This window comes from Camelus ferus, chromosome 6 (genome assembly GCF_009834535.1).
Source record: "Camelus ferus isolate YT-003-E chromosome 6, BCGSAC_Cfer_1.0, whole genome shotgun sequence".
Lineage (NCBI taxonomy): Eukaryota > Metazoa > Chordata > Mammalia > Artiodactyla > Camelidae > Camelus > Camelus ferus.
Window position 1 is genome coordinate 40,542,910 of NC_045701.1, and position 17,992 is coordinate 40,560,901.

Genomic DNA, 17,992 nt, shown 5'->3' on the forward strand with positions numbered 1-17,992 from the left:
TTCAACATTAATAATTATTTTCATCTAATAACCCAAGCACACAGGAAAGGAACATACCATGGAGAGACTAATTTTTGCCATTACATTGAAGAATTGTTTAAAATACTTTAATATCATCAGTGAATCACAGCGATCATATACTAATATGTGTCAGTTTGAGGGGGAAAAAACACTCAGGGAAAAGGCCCGATATTCTTGCTTCAACTACGTGCAAGGAGAGTAAGTTTTACATACCAGTAAACCAGCAGGACCAATGTTGGGAGAAGTTTGATCTCTGTGAGGGTAGTCATTCAATGAAGACAAAAAAGAAGGATGCAGAGGATGGAGGTAGCAGTAGAATAAACCCCAGGTTCTCTGTTATCCAACCCCTAACCAGACCACAAAAGAATCATGATCAGGGCCACTGGAAAACCACAGATTCTTCAATAGTAATGTGTTCTGCTAATTTCCAGTTTTCGGTCTTATGAACTATAGACGAATATGTCTGTCTGCTATCAGACTACTGCTTGCACTCAGTATTGACAGAATTCTTAAAATGTCTGTCACCTCACACTTAAACAAAAAAGATCCACTTCATTAATTTATTTTGTCAAGAGTTTAGCATTCTGAAGAGGAGTCTAGTAGCAGTGTGAATATATGCTTAAAAACTGAAATTCAGTGGAACAGGAGAAAAGGAAATGTACAAAGGGGAGAAATGACCAGAAAAAGACTGATGGAGGTGATGATAATACAAGGAAAGTTATTTCCTTATATAACTCTCAAAATACAGAAAAACAACATGCAGCAAATCCAAAATTATTTCAAATGTTTAACAAAAGGGGAAAGACTATATTTTCAGTAAATATACTAAAAATGAAAAAGAAATTATCTCAATTTTTTTCCAAGGATTTAATACATGTCTAGTATATATGAAACTAAAAATTATTTAATAAAAAGCATTTAAAAACTATTCTCTCATCACTTTGCTCCTATTTTTTCCCCTTCAGCCAGAAGCCACAGGCAGAGAAGAGGGGGAAAATCACACACACAAACACACTTTTTAAAAAAAAAGAAAGCAGAATACATTCAGAGTCGCTCAGTGCACACTTCTATGAGAAATGTAAGTTTTGGTAGTATGTACTTGTCGAAAAAAGAGACCTTGTAAATAAATTAAAAAAAAAAAAGAATTTACATTCTACTTTAAAAAGCCATTGTTTCCCCTTCTATTATTTTGTATAAACTTTTGGATTCTCTGTTTTCAATTTCCAGAGTCAATTTAAACATTAATTTAAAGAATTTTACAGTGCAGACAATTATTCTGTAATTTTCCTGTAGGCTCTGATCATGATCATTAACATTGGTTGTATGGCTTAAACCTGCATCTTCCAGAAAGGGTCACTGTGATGAAATTTAATTAAAAGGATGGGATATAAGAGAGAAAAAAAAAAGGAATTAAAACAAGCACAATTAACAGAAAAACCACATACGCTTCCAGCTCCTGTTTCATCTTTGTGAATTCTTCCTTTGTCATGGACCCTTCTCCTTCTCCAAGCTTCTGTAGTTTTTCCCTTGAAGCATCAAAATCAGGTCTTGGTGGTGCTGGAGGGATCTGTAACAGAACGAAACCACTAGAGTTTTAAAGACTATTTTATTTCTTGACGCAGCTGTACTACTGCTACCATAAAAGACTGTTGTCTGGGCGAGCTAAAGACATCCTGAATGAACTGGCTATCAGGAATACCCCAATTAAAGTTAGAAAATTTGACCTTAATTTCTAGAAATTAAGATCCCTGAGATCCCTTACACCAAAGAAGAAATAGAGCAGAGCATTATTTTCTGGTATTAGAACAGTAGTTCCCAAACTTTAGTCTGCAGATTCCTATGTGGCATCCTAGAGTCCTCAAATGTGTATGTAAGCTCTGATTACACACTAAATGAATATGCATAGCAAACACCTCATCCTAGGCATCTCTTCCATTTGGCTGTTCCCAAGTTGTATCCTTTAAATAAGCTGGTAATTAAAAACAACAACAACAACAACAAAAAAGCACTGCCAGTTGTCGACCAAACTCTTGAGTTGTAAAAAGTAAAAGAAGCAAATGACTGAGAAGGAGGGGCCACAAGGATGAAGATGGGATCTGGTCAGAAAGATTTCAAGGAAATCAAATGAAACTAAATTTCAGAAATCTGAGCGTGGTCAACAGCTGAGTTACAACATCTGGTGCACATTTACATTCGATAACCTCTCAAGGGGCCCTCCAACTCTAAATATGTTTACCTGAGGGTTCAGGACCAGTATGGCTTGCAACATCTCCTTAACTAACCCTAAGGACAAGCCCATTTCAATTCTAATAAACAGTAGAACTTAAGTTTAAATAAGGGAGCATAACATATCCATACCCTACACTCCCAAACAGGATAAAGGGTGGTAGCCGATCATGGTTTGTAACTGGCAATTTAAAAAATTACATCAGTTCACTAAAACTGCTAAATAACATTTCAACACATAATAAAGTATCTAAACACTTCCTAGAAAATGGAATTAAAACGGAACCTCAACACTTACAATGTAACCTGCATAGTCTTCATTTTCAACGAAGGAATCGTGAAGCCAGATAAATTCCTCATGTTGTCGAACAACAGAAAACTCATTTTGTTTAAAATTTGGCAATGAACTCTGCGAGGATAAGAGATTTTCTCAAGTAAAAATCAAAGTTACACTAAAAAGCTTTTAATAAACATTTTACATCCTATTTTTTAAATTAGTCTTAAATGAAAGATTATGAAAACCCTGAGACACGGAGACAAAAAATTACCTTGGAATCTTTGAGAAAATAAGCTGACAGCCTCTTACACTGTACTTCTACCATTATTTAAGAGTTACCCTATTAATGCATCAAACTCAACTATTAAAACAAAGGAGAACAGATCACAATATGAAAATGTGCCTGAGAACTGAAATCTAAAAAGGAATTTGTAAGACAGTAATCTGAAGGAATGCAACAAAACTGAAAACAACAAGAATACAAGATACCACTAAAAGTCTGGAGAAAATTAAATTTACATTATGTCTAAGTTCTATGATTCTCAAATGTTAATCTTTAAAAGTACACTTCCCTAAAACTTTTTTGTTAAAATAGCAGTAATGAATTAAAAACTAAAATACAATTTCTAATTATGTTCAAAACCAAAATTCTAGTTAACATATTATGTATGTAACATCAGCACAATAGATAGCCAAAAATAATACAAGTACAAAACCCCATTTACCTTTGTGTGCACAGTGAATTTTACTTTATCTCTCTCACTAAGAGCATCAGAAATGTCCACCTGCAGAGCAGCATCACTCTGAAGATCTACATTTATTGCTTTAAGCTAGAAAAAAAAAAATAGTACCTCAATGAAAATTCTACAGGCGTTTATATAATTTCATTCTTCTCCCATACAATAAGACAATACAAAAACAGAACAAAACTAAAATAACAAAAGATTCTTAAATCTAATAAAGTACTCAAGTTCATTTAATCTACACACACATATATATATATATATATTTTTTTTTTGGGGGGGGTGCTTTGGGTATGTTATTATCTTAACTAATTTTCATTCTGCACCATTCAGCTATGCTTTGTATGAGTCAATGTGCTAAGTCACAATTCATTACGGTTTCACCCCCCCCCCAAAAAAAAACTATTTTCCAAGAAGACAGTCCTTAAAAAGTTCAAATATTCTAAAATTAAAGAGTATATCATATGGATATTCATGTATGACTGAAAAATTGTGCTGTACACCAGAAATTCACACATTGTAAACTGACTATAACTCAATTAAAAAGAAAGAAAGAAAGAAAGAAAGAAAGAAAGAAAGAAAGAAAGAAAGAAAGAAAGAAAGAAAGACAGACAAAGAATGTATCTACCTTTAAGAACAAGAAAAATAATAAAAAGAATATTGGCCAATCTTTTTAACTCCATTGCTTACTTTAATTCAGGACTATACAATGAAACTATTAATCATAGTTAAACATATTACACATATGTATTATATATATGTAAAGTGCTAAGAAAAATGCTAACATATAATAAATACTCGGTAACTAACTCCTGTGATATAAATTAGATTTTACTCTATAAGCTTTAATACATTAGAAGAATTGGGTATATTCTCTAATTAGTGCTTCTAACTTAACTCATCTATGAGAAGACTTTTCCACTTATGATCATAATTCTACTTATAACTCTCAAATTTCATCCACTTTTCTTCCTCTTTAAACAAACATTCTAACATCTTTGGGTAATTTGGAGACTAACAAAAGAAGCAAATACACTAAAAAACAAAATAAAGTCTTAGCTAGCTGCAAAGATATGAAATATTTAAAATCTAACTAGTCTGCCTCAAACAGTCTAGTTGTAAAACCCAGGACTGATTTTGGAATCTCACTTACTCATTAGCATTTCAAATTTCAATTACAATGTAAACGGGGAAAATGCTGGAAGCAAAACTGTTTATAGTCTATGATCTCAATTATATTCTTTAAAAAAAAATGCATACATAAAAGGCTTACGGAAATACAACAAAATGTGAATAGCAGTGGATTTTCTTCTTTATATATTTCTTTATTCTCCGAACTTTCCACAATATGTATTACCTTTATAAACAAGAAAAAAGTAAGCCTTCTTTAAACAGAAATCCTGTGATTAAAAGATGAATTTTGTGAAGTTTTTCATTAAATAGGCTTGTTTATTAGTAATGACAGTAGTATACTATCTCATATTTGCGCTATTGGTTCTGTATCAAATAGACATGCTTTTAAAAAATAAATACCATTACATACAATCTAACTTAAGAGTCACAGAAGAAATAAAACAGTTAAACTGCATGATACCATCTATGATTGGCTGTAACAAAAACTTTATTGATAACTTTAATAAGTTTATATTAAGTTAAATTTCAATTAGTAATCATATTTCAAAAAATTAATACTATAAACTTACACAAAAACATTTTTAAATGTTTTAAAAATTGCTATTGTACTCAATGTAGCCCACTGTCCAATAAAAGAAATGAGATTAAAGGTTGTCTTGAATTACAAAGAAGTTTTCTTTTTCATTTTCTAATTATCTTTATTGCTTCTGTTATACTGGAAACATTACAGAAGACTGTTCTTTGGTTTTCTTGCTTTTATTTAGTCTTATCAGGTCTTCAAACTGTCCTTCCTACCTCTTCTCTAACCTCTTACTTTAATTCTAGCCTAGGAAATGTTTCCTTAAAAAAAAAAAAAAAAGAAAAAAGCAATCAATCTGTTTCCTTATTTCTCTTTACTAACAGTCAGACCACTTTTAAGATATTTATTGTGGCAGGCTGAATTATAGCTCCCCAAAAGACATCCACATCCAAATCTCTGGAACCTGTACCTTATATGGTGAAAAAAAAAAAAAAAAAGGTTTTTGCAGGCTTAAGTAAGGATCATGAGGTTGGGGAGATTACCCTAGATTATCCAGGTGGGCCCTAAATGCAATTACAAGTATCCTTATAAAGGGAGGGAGAAGGAGGTCTGATACAGACAGAAGAGAAGGCAACTTAACTACTGAGGCAGAGATCAGAGTGATAAAGCCACAAGCCAAGGACTGCAGGCAGCCACCAGAGCTGGAAGAGACAAGTAATTAATTCTTCGCTAGAACCTCAGGGAGCATGGCCCTGCCAACACCATGATTTCAGCTCAGTGATACTGATTTCGGACTTTGGGCCTGCAGAATTGTGAGAGAATAAAATTCTGTTGTATTAACCATTAAGTTCGTGGTAATTTGTTACGGCAGCCACAAGTTTTAAAGTAATATATTTACCATATGGTTTTTGGAATAATAACTTCGGCAGCTTTAATTTCTTACATTTTCACTGCCTAGTCTAGCATTTCTCAAATACAACTGATGAGGTTCAACCTAAAAGCTTTTAAAAAACACAGACTCTCAGGCCCTACCACAAACATATCATAACAGAATCTTCAGAATGAGCCTTTTTAAAACTCTATTTGGGAACACTAGCCTAGATTTTCCAGGTTGTCTCTGCCTTTACATTCTGTCAAAACTTCATCTCAACTGCTAGTATTTTCTTTTTAATGATTATGTAAAATATTTTTGCCAGTTTTCATATCTCTAAGTATATTTTAGTTTTCATATTTATTTATTTTTTAACCATTGCAGTCAATTTGGAAACACACCTTTCAGGATTTTGACATATGAATTAGCTATTATTCTTCCAATTAAAGATTATTTCAAATTACTAAAATATTTCTCTCTCCTCTACTTCCTTATCCTTGTACACACCAAACAACAGTTTCCCTCTTTTTGTTTTATTTTGTCTGATGAAACCACACTTGGCTTTTTAAAATTGTAACTCATCAATAAAAAATACTTTACATTATGTATTTCCCACTTCGGGTATTACATTCTACTTTTTTTTTAGGTATGGTTTACATTCAGTGAAATGAGATTTTAAGTGTCTAGTTTGAAGAGTTTTAACAAATGTATAGATTATATCCCTAAAATCACCACCATAATCAAGATATGGAACACTTCCATCAGCCCCAGAAGTTCCCTTCTTTGCTTTTATTCCTCTGCTTCCTTACTTTCTAACTCTTCTGTAAGTTCTCTCTTGTACACCATATTAAAGCCTCAATTCACATATTGCCTTAACAGCTATTAATTCAATACCATTTGTCTTTTTCACTCTTTTAACAACTGAGTTCTAGCACTGATCTCAGGAAAATGACATAAGTCACAGATGTAGTTATAGCAAAAGGCTAATGGTAAGATTCTAACTCCTTTAATTTATATTTCATAGTAAGTTCAGCTAAGCGTTCTTTTTTTTTAACTTTTTTTTATTGCATTATAGTCATTTTACAATGTTGTGTCAAATTCCAATGTAGAGCACAATTTTTCAGTTATACATGAACATATACATATTCATTGTCACTTTTTTTCACTGTGAGTAAAGCATTCATTTTGATACTGCATCTTCCTGTGGTCAGTTCCTATATACACTTCATACCTCAAATAATTTTTCTCCATTTGCTGAGCAAATGGAGAAAGATTATTTTGTTTGACAATAACCTTTGTTTCACACACATCAGGGCTGGCCAGCCAATAAAATCACTGCCCATGCCAACACAAAACTTTCACTGAAAGCTAATCTGCTATCATATTTCACCATTCCAGATGCATATTTTCCACATTTTAATGTATCTGAAATAGGGATGCCTTGCAATTGATGACAAACTGCAGTTTAACTGGCAATATTTTTTCTTTCTTCTTGGTACATAAAAAGAAAATATATCTTCCAATCAATTGCACCTTAGATTTAATAAAATATATTGTAAATTTAATGTTAATTACATAAAAGGCACACAGATTTTCTTCTTTCTTTAGAGAAAAGTTAATAATTCTAGACAGTTTGTACTAAGGGTAAGAGTCAAAGCAAATAACTTGTGATTTGTCAACATTTAATTAACTTTCTGCAACTAGTGAAGTCAGTTTGTCTGAGAAAATTCTAATTAGACTACATTCACTGGTTTAATCCTTATCTGGGCCAATGAACTGTACTTTCTTTTGTCAGAGACTGACTAGGTTAAACCTTTGTGTCATGGCCAAGAGAAAGACCAGGAAGAGAAAAATGGATGAAGCAACAGAAATACAATAATAGCCTTAGGAAAAAAATGTAAAGACACTGCCCTACTACTGATAGAGTAATTTTCACATATAATCATTTAGTAAAGAAGACACTCACGACTAGTTTACTACACTGATGTGTTTACACATCAAAATATTTACCTACGACACTCCTAAAATAATTAGTTGTTTATCTTTTGCCAGAAAAGTACATGTACAGAGATGGATGGATGGAAGAAGGAAAATAAATGATTACTGCAACAGCCTCCCAACTGGTTTCTTGCTTCTGCCCTACAAAACCATCAGCACGATCCCATTAAACTAGAAATCATTCCTCTGCTCAAAACCTAAGGGGTTCCCACTTGGAGACAAGCCAAAGTCCTTAGAGCGGCCCCCCGGCCCTGTTCTTCTGGCCCACTGCAGCCCTGCCACACGTCTCCTTGGCACTCCTGGAACTCACAGGAATGCCGCCGCCTCAGGAGGTCTTGCACCCCCTGTTCCCTCTGCCCGCAACACTTCTAACACCCCAGGTGCCTAACTGTAGGCTCACTCCCTCAATTCCCTCAGGTCCCCACTGAGATGTCACCTCAGGAAGGCCTTTCCCGGCCACCCGATCTAAAACTGTGGCTCAACACCCCCACCTCCAAACAATCCCTATTCTCTCCCTCTTTTTTTCCATAGGACTTGTACACCATCTACTACATTTTATTTACTAACGGTCTTCCCTGACTAGAATGTCAGTTCTATGAGGACACAGGTTTGTGCTTGTTTTTGCTCACTGCTACATTCTCAGTGGCGGCCCTCAACAAATACCTGTTGAATGGAAAGGAGGGAAGAGTAGAAAGAAAGGTGGGAACCATATCTGGGCTAAAAAATTATTTTTAGGTAATTACAGTACAATCAGTGAAAAAACCCCATGAGACAGGGAGAAGTAAATTCTGTTAAGTTCACTAATTCAGGCCAAAATTTAAATCTATTTAACTCTTAGCCCAGTCATGATTTTGAAGTCCTGTAAAACATTATTTCCATTATTACTGTAAACCCTGTATACCCAGCAGTCAAATCAATGGTTGATTATACATAAACTTTCTGAGAACTAGCATTTGCAACCAGGCTGCCTTTCATCTACCATTCCAGAAACAACAAAACATTACTGGTCACATGCTGTCACTCCAATGCCTTTCTCACCGGTCTTGTCAAATCCCACTGCTCTTCTGCCATACCTGGCGTGCAATTCCCACATGCAGGATCAATTCAACCATCAGCTTCTTTTGCTTTGAGCTGAGTGTGGGTAGAGGAAAGTCACAACCACTTGTACTTGTCTACTACAAATTACTAGTCTCTAAACTATATTAGGCTCTTAAAACCACTCAGCAGTCCTGAGCCAATCTGCTCAGCTCCCCTTCTGATTCCCGTAGCAACTACTCCAAACCTTTACCACCATCACTCAACCCTCTACCACCATTCCCACCCCAGATGCTCAACAAGTGGACTTGCCACCCACACCCTCAAGAAACACCAGCAGCTGTTTTTCCCTTGGACTCTTCAATAAGACTTCCTACAAACAGATCTGGACTCACCATCTTCTCTGCATTCTCAGAAGTGGTGTCCCGTGGAGAGCTGAGCTTCCTGGCTATGTGAGTGTGGAATCTTCCCGTCTGCTCTAGGACCTGCTCATACACTGTTCTTCTAGTCACATGAACTCACAAAGCCTCCACAGAGTAAGCCCTACTTCCCAAATCTAATACTTCTCAGTCTTCTCGACCTCTCTTCAGTATTTTGCCTTTCCTTAAAATTCTCTCAACTTCTGGGGACTCCTCTCATTCTCTGCCTACGCATCTCAGCCCCATCAGTTAGCCCATTTCCCCCATTTGGCCTCTGAATGTTGTTTCCCCTGGGTACTATCTGGCCTTGGTAATCTCAGACCTTCTTGACTAATAACTCCTACATTTATATCTTCAACTCACACCTCCTTTTCTTAAGTTCTCAATCATAATTTCAAGTTACCAACTAGACGTATCCACCTGTATGTATTCACTTATTAAACAATGGAGTGCCTTTAACGGCCAACCACTGTCTGAGGTGCCAGGGAGAGAGCAATGAAAAGACAGTCCTCACCCTTTCAGACCTTACATCCTAGCTTGGCAGGGAAGGGATTAGATACTCCATAAGCACTTCAAATCCAACATACCTGAAAACCAGACTTACTATCTACCCTCTAACTCCGCTCTTCTCTCCTGTACTCCTCATCTTCTCCTCTGCCGAGCCCACGTATTTATTCAGTCACTATGCCCCGTTCACTCTATCTCCTAAACATCTCTTTGTTATGTACTCTCCTTCAACCCCTCTTCCAACTGCCTTAGTTCTGCTTTCAACATTTCTCATGTGGACTGCTGCAACAGCCTGTTAACTGATTTCTCTGCTTTCTGAAAGGAAGAATCAATCCACCTTCCACACCATCTACAATGCTGTTTTCATCTGGGTAAAAGTCCTTCCCAGCTTAAGACCCCTCAGGACTTCCCACTGCCTGGAGTCTTCATCAGTACGCACTTTATACTCTATCTGTGCCACCCACAACCACTCCTGCTTCCAAGAAGAACAAATGCTCCAGGTGGAACCAAATGACCTACACTTGCTATCCTCTCTGCTGGCAAGCTGTCCCCTTCCTTGGGAGCCTACAAAACCCCTGATCAACATTTAAGGCTTAGCTCCTTTAGCTGATAGCACAGTGGTTAACAGCCCAGGACCTAAAGCTAGTCTCCATGAGTCTGAATCCAGCTCATACTGGCTGTATGAATTTGGGCAAAGTTATTTAATTTCTCCAAACCTCACTTTTCCTTTCCAAAGTAGGAGTAATGGTAGCAGCTACTTCACAGGGGGTTGAGAATTGAATAAATATACGGAAGTTCCTGGCATGCAGCAAAAGCTTCATCAGTGTGCAGCTCTCACTGTCTTCTCCACCACTCTTCCCCCATAGTTGAACACTCTCCTTTGTACACCCACAGCACTTTACCGTAAGTCCCTCATCACACTGTGGTGGGTCCAGGGCAGGAACTTTCTCCTCCTCCTCTGAAAACATTCATCTTATCCTCTGCCACTAAAATCTATGTCACATTTTTATCTGAAATAACTACCAATAAATGTGGAATGTGTTTGAGCTAAATGCTGTGTAGGTACAAAAGAAAATGCAAACATCTGGGCCAAGACTTAAAAGATAAGTCAAATATCACAAAAAAAAAAAAGTGAGGGGGGAACACTCCACCACACTGAAAAGTATGCATAAAGCAGCCATTAAAGTGCAGAGGTGCTTGGGCAATGACTAGTAGACTAGAATATGCCTACAGTGTGTGTGTAGGGGGTGGGGCATCTTGAGAAATGAAGCCAGGCAGAAAGAGTTATTAACAGTGTTCAACACTAGCCTAGAGTTGGCACCTGACTGTGAAAAGAGCTAGGTCCAAGTAAGTCCTTGTGCCTAGTGAAGCCATATGATCTAATCATTTAGTCAAGCCGCTAGAAGGGATATGAAGTCTGGATTGGAAAGCAAAGAGACTGGAGACAGAGAGCAATGACAGGTTCTGCGGCAACCCAGGCAAGAAACAACAGGGACCTTAACTGGGGCCACGTGAACGAAAGATGGGCTAAACAACGTTTCTGAGGTGAAATTTTCTGACCTCCGTGACTGTTCTGGTGTGGGGATGAAGGGTATGATGCAGAGGTTTCTTGCTGGCACGCCTGGAAAATGATGACTTTAATGAAGATGCGGAATACAGGGGGAGGAGCTAAGCTAGGAGTCCAGCAGAGCTGGTTACTCCACCTGAAGTAATTCTGAAAACAATAAACATATTTAGAATTCAAATCAAATGCTAAGAGATTTATGCCATCACGCTGGGACCTACTGCTCTTATTTAACAAGCATGTCAGAGCAAAATGTGTCCAGTTCAAAGGGCTCATTTGTTTACTAAATAATATGTTACTGTCCTTCATTTGGGAAAGAAAAAAATACCCTATTATGTGACCGGAGATCAAAAAGTGACCAAATTTTCAATACTGTGTATTCTTAAAGTCTGCTTTTTAAGTTTCTCACAAAATAGCATTTTCTTAGGGCCTTAAGAGTCTTTTCTGTTGTGAATACCATAATGAAAATTTAATGCTGCTTAAAAATGTATTTTAAAATACTGACTTTAATTTTGCTTAATTGCTGCTTTGAATGAAATGTTTACAATTTTTGAATCTGTGATGTCCCCTCTGCAATTCATATCAAATATGTACTTCATGCCTTTTCTCTATCAAGACTTTCTTAAAAGGATGAACAAGACAATCTAACTAAAAGTGCAATGCCTAAAAGTTCTCATCTATTTATGGCAATCTATTTCTATCAGGACAAACACAATATAAAGAAATTTAAACAGGCCTGAAATTTCTGTCCCTGAAATGAGGGAATAGCAGGATAACCTCGTGCAGCCATAATCAAACTTCGGTGTACAACAGAACCTTCTTGCTTGTTAAAAAAGTAGCTGTCTGTCCTCCCAACCTCAAGAGACTGATTCACTAGGGCGCGGACCCAGAAACTTTTGACTTTTGTTCTTCAAACACCCCAGGTGACCCTGATGCAAGTGTTTTAAGGCGACTCTGAGAAATATGTGCACTGGCTTGGATGTCAGCAACACGGCTTAAAGTCCACCTCTCCCACTCATTGGCTATGTGACTTCAGACTACTTACTTGGTTTCTCTGAGGCTCAGCTTTCTCATCTGTAAAAGGGGGATACTAGAAGCTTCACAAGGACTTTTTTCTGTAATTCTTTTTTAATGCAGGTACTGAGAATTGAATCTAGGACCTTGTGCATGATAAGCATGCACTCTGCCACTGAGTTATATACCCCATCAACCTTCACAAGGATGACGAGAGGATATAATGAAACAATGCTTATACAGTGTTTAACACAGTGCCCAGCTATAATTATTACTATGATTCACCCAGTTCCAGGACAAAAATAAGGAAGAACTGGACATGTAAATATATTCATCATGACATTCTAAACACTTTAAAATTCATGGCAATGTTTTTTCCATTTTCATATTAAAAATTTCACCTACAAGATTCTATTAAGAACCTGGTCAGGCATGCTCTTTGTCTCCCTCTTCCTTTAATTTTGTAATACATAAAAAAAGTTTTTGGGCACATTACTTCAGTGGTTACAGCTCCATTAAGAAAATCTCACCAAAGGCCTAAAGCCTGGAATACAAACATTCACCAGAAAATACTCTATTTTTCACACCAACACTAATACTCAAAAAAATCAATACTTCCACTGAAAATTAGTCAGATTTTACAAGAAAGCAAATCCTATTTGCCTTTCCTGGTAGACCGCAAATATAAGACACAAAGTTGTTATCTAAATAAAGAAAGCCATAAGCTTTATATTTAGAAAAATCAGTTTGTGCTATAATCAGTTCTTCTCATTTCACTAAAGAACTCTGCTGGTTACCCCTATCTTAAAATCCAAAATATAACTTACAAGTGGTCATCTAACTCCACTACCTTATCCCAGAAGATACATATACACCTTCATACACACACACTTTGTGTTAAGTCACTAGAAGCTAAAATTCTTAGAAATAACCAGAAGTCCTATATATGCTTTTGCTCTACCTAGAAATTTTTAATGATGCTTTTGTGTAAACTGAGAAATTAACTCATCATTTATAAAAGTATGCAGCAACCTCTGCATCTTTCTTACCATTTTAAAGCTTTATAAAGGTCATCAGGTAATACTAACTACCTTATCTCTTATTTAAAAAAATAGTATTAACATTCTATAACAGTACTTTATCACCTGCCAAAAATCGACTAACAGATGTGTCTCTAACGCTAGCTAAGATAAATACGTAAACGCAAAACGGAAAACTAAAGTGCAGGCTGATAAATGTGAAGGAACCACCGAACCTTGCTGAGCTGCAAACATCATTTATCGATATTTTTCAAGCGCTCACTTGTACAAGTTACTATACAGATTACCAGCCTTCGGCCAAGGTAAATACGGGGAGAGAGTGGGAGGGAAGAATAGGAGCCCTGAAGGCCCTTTCTGAAGTGAAATGCAATTTGCTTCAAATTACCAAGGGAACTCTGCAAAACATTATTTTTTGGATATTCAGAAAAGTAAAGGTATTGCGAGCTGCCAGCACTTTGCAAAATCTGGTAGGATATTTGAGAAAGGTTAAAGATTCGGGGACTGTAAAAATCCTTCGCAAAAGGGTAATTTAGAACAAGTCGGTACTACTATGTTTTAGAGGGAGACAAGAGTAGGCGGGAGCGGGTTCGAAAGGTTCCCAAGGGGAAACTGAGGGTTCAGACAGGAAGGTCTGACAATGGGTTTTCATAGCACCCAGCGTGGCGGGGGAGGGGGGTGGTTCAGTTCCAGCCGCCACCTTCACTTCCCCACCTGCACCCGGACCTGGGCGGGAGAGTAGGTCCACCCGAGGGGCCGAGCCCGGGCGGGAGCCGAGCGGCCGCGGGTTCCCGGGAAATCAGAACCGAACGGCCCCGAGAGAGGAAGGGCTGCAAGAGGGCGGGGCGCGGTGCGGCGAGGAAATCGAAAGGAGGCTGGCGGGGAGGGGGTACCGCGCGGCCGGGGACCCCCTCCAGTCCCACACCCCAGGACCAAAGCGGGGAAGGGAGGGTCCCGCGAACGAGAAGGAAGCAGAACTTACTCCGCGGTCCTCCTCCGAGAGGAAGTCGGGGCCGTCGTCCAGGCCTTCCTGCGAGGTCGGCGGGGCCCGGCGCGCCGGGGGAGAGGGTGGAGTGGGGGAGACACAAAGGGAGACATTAGTGCCAGTCCGGCGCGGCCCCCGCGCCCGCCCCGCGCCCGCCGCCCCCACCGCGCGCCCGGGGCTCGGCGCCGCGAACACCCACCATCATGGCTGCTCCGAGGCGAGGGCCAGCGCAGGCGCGCACCGCACCGCGGGCCGGAGGGAGCCGGCGGCAGCAAGCGGGGCGGGACCGGCGGCGGGGCCTCAGAGCAGCCCGGCCCCGCCCCGCCCCGCCCCGCCCCGCGCCGGCGCTGGGCTGGGGTTCGAGAGGGCGGAAGAAGGAAAGCGGGGCTCCCGCCCAAGGTCGAAGCACCTGCGACCGAGAGGGACGGGGTGGCCCAGACTCACATGACTGGGGACAGCTCGCGGCTGGTCGGCTCTGACCCGGGAAGGGCTGAAGGCCACCGGGGAGCTGTCCACTTCCTTCCCTGAGGCAAGCCGTGTAAAACCAAGCAAAAGCCCTCCTGAAGCCACAGAAAATCATCTAGTCTTTGTATGGTGCCACACGATAATTAATCACAATTAACATTTTGCCAGTAGAAGCTGTGGGAACCAAGGCCCTTCATACAGTCATCAGCCAGGGGCTGTAATCAAGCTTTTACTGCTGGTGAGGTAATAACTATTTCAGGGTTTGGGGCGCTAATGGTTGAGCACTATAAAAACGAGCTGTTCACATTACAAGAGTATTCCTTTCCTTTACACCAAGGAATGTCTCCAGACCTACTCTAACTGTCCAGCTGTATAGCACCACAAGGGTGTCTACAGGAAACTGAGATATGACAGAATCATTCCTTAACCCCTGCCCCACTTCTCCTGTTACACACACGTGCCCACAAGCAATGTTGGCTTCCATTCAGTTAATGGCATTAGCATCTTCAGATATTCAGGCCTGAAACCTCAAAGTCCCATTCAAATCCTTCCTTCCTCTCCCTCACTCGTCACACCATTTAGTAACCAAATCTTATTGTCTCTGTAATTGATTATCTGGCCTTACCTCTTAAACTGGTCTCATTCCTCCTCCCAATCCCTTTCCACAGCAATTACCCTCAGCATCTCTTGTCTGACTCTTTACAATACTCTCAGACTATTTCTATCTCTCTCTTACCATTCTATACACTGCTGCCAGTTTTCCTCCTAAGACACAGATATTCATGATTATGCTATTACCCTGTTAATAATCTTCAGAAGTCTCCATTAAATGAAGGTCCAACTCCTCAGCCTATGATTCCAGGCTCTCCACATTTGATTCCCTCCCGTCCTATCTTATTGAATCGAAGCTCTCAAAACAATAATGTTAAACTTCCAGATATTTTCACGAGAACTTGTAGCTTTCATTTTGTATGTCAGGAGAACTGAGGCATAGAGAGGTTAAATTATTGCTCCAAGAAGGGTTATTCTCCAACATGACAGGGATGACTTTATTTTTTGTCTTTTGTTTTTTGTTTCCTAGGGGGATGTTTTTCACTAGGAGTCATGAGGCATCATGTGGTGTCAGTGTAGTGCGATGAAGTGTCAGGAGGAATGTTCCAGTAACTTGCTGCTGATAAAAAGTGCCAATATTTCCTAATACTTTGTTTTTGGTTTGAAGGTAATGCCTACAATGTGCCACTTCTTAGGTGGAGAGAGAAGACTGGAGCTACAATTAATGCCTGGGATTTATACACAACCAGTAGGAAGGTCAGGTGTGTCCTTGCGACAAAGGTCAAGAAGTGTCACATAGGTTGACTTCAAATGCTTCTGATCATGAACCAAGGATTTTAAATTTCAATGTTTAAGCCAAGTCCAGGAACATTGCACAGAAACATGCTCAAATGCCAACATTTAAAATCATTAGTTCTGGAAAAAAAAAACAGGATTTAAGATATGAGCAACCAACTAAAATTATCAACAAAGACACACAGTAATTATGTAGTTAAAATCAATAGCTGAAAAAAACACTTAAGTAGAGAACCCAACCTTGAAATAATAAAGTTGTTCATTAATATCTGAGCCTTCCTTTCTGGGCAAAGTTCTCAAGATATATTTTATGATTGATAACAAGGAACTATCATGGGTGGAGGGTATAGCTCAGTGGTAGAGTGCATGCCTGGCATGCACAAGGTCCTGGGTTCAATCCCCAGTACCTCCATCAAATAAAAACAATAACAATAATAAATAAATAAATGAACCAAATTACCTCATCCCAAAGCAAAGTAAAATTTTAAAAAGATCATACTTTGTAATGTCATATTGTTAAATATATTTATTTCTATTCTTCAGCATAAATTTTAATAACTGCATAGTATGCATTCAGCAAGATGTACATTTAACCAATCACCATTGTTTGAAATTGACATTGTTTATGCTTTGGTTTGTTATTAAAAAAAAAAAGTAAAGCGCATCCTAGTAGTTAAATTTTTTAAAATATCCCTGATTATTTTTTAGATGTGTGATTGTTATGTCAAAAGTTTTAAATACACATTCCCAAAATACTCTCTAAAAATGATGTAGTAATTTACATTCCCACCATAACTGTATGAAGTGTCCATTTTTCCTTATACTGCTTTCCTACATGGGCATTCTGTACCTACCACAGTGCCTGCCACATAGCGGACATGAAAGAAAACATTCATTGAACAATTTATTTACAAGATAAAAATGAAATCTCATTTTTTTTAGTGTATTTCTTTTTTTAAATCATTTCACTTTATTTTTGTCTGTTTTTTGGAGGGTAACTTAGATTTATTTATTTGTTTGTTTGTTTGTTTAATGGAGGTACTGGGGATTGAACCCAGGACCTTGTTGCATGCTAAGCTCAGGGCCTCAAGCATGCTAAGCACGCACTCAATCACAGAGCTATACCCTCCCCCCGTTTTAACATGTGTTGCTTGAAAGACCAGTGACTTTGAACTTTTGTTTGTTCATTAATTTGAAAATTGTATTTCTTCCTTTCTGAATTATCTATTTCTGTTCTTAGCCTATATTTTTACTATTGCTTTTGAAAACTCTTTATACATTAAGACTAAAAGCCCTTTTTGGGATGATAAAGATATATTTTAAGTTAACTTTGCCTTTTAATTTTAGGTTATAATGTTGTTGACATGCAAAAGTTTTTAAATTTAGTGTACTTAGATCCATCATTAGGCTTCTATTTTAGTAATAATACCAAGAAAGACTCTACCTCTTCCAAGGTTACATAAATATCTGCAAATATTTTTTTCCATTAAGTTTCTAGATTAAAAGTTATTGACTTCAGTTAATGGACCAAATCAGATGAACAAAATAAATTTGTCAATCTCATTACTCCTTGATCCTTTCCTGTAATTTAGGAGTTAAAAAAGCAAACCACATCTTATTTAAATAAATTAATAAGCAAGCAAGCAAGCAACACAGACACCATATCTAGAAGGTCAAGAAAATAAAAGTCATGTCACAGCAGGTTGAAGGTGGAAAGGCTAACGTTTCAGAGATGAAAATTACTCTTAGAGAAACAATCAACTCCCAGTTCCCCAGGATTCAGACCTGGGAATCAGCACCAATAGTGAACCAGCTGATCTTGGACCATG

General features: G+C 38.2%; 1 protein-coding gene and 1 non-coding gene across 2 annotated transcripts in view; one reads left to right on the forward strand and one right to left on the reverse strand.

The window, feature by feature from the left end:
• The window catches only part of SNX6 (sorting nexin 6), a 43,413-nt gene extending 27,067 nt beyond the window's left edge, over positions 1-16,346 (reverse strand). Inside the window, exons 1-5 of the mRNA XM_032481860.1 lie at positions 14,551-16,346; positions 14,349-14,396; positions 3,250-3,354; positions 2,546-2,656; positions 1,467-1,588 (exon numbers count right to left, since the gene is read on the reverse strand). Coding sequence (XP_032337751.1) covers positions 1,467-1,588; positions 2,546-2,656; positions 3,250-3,354; positions 14,349-14,396; positions 14,551-14,931 — 767 coding nt within the window. The 5' untranslated portion in view covers positions 14,932-16,346. The remainder of the gene's footprint in view (positions 1-1,466; positions 1,589-2,545; positions 2,657-3,249; positions 3,355-14,348; positions 14,397-14,550) is intronic.
• A 157-nt stretch (positions 16,347-16,503) lies between these two features.
• Positions 16,504-16,575, forward strand: TRNAA-GGC. The gene has a single exon. It is a non-coding gene; the product is annotated as a tRNA-Ala (tRNA).
• The last annotated feature ends 1,417 nt before the right edge of the window (positions 16,576-17,992 follow it).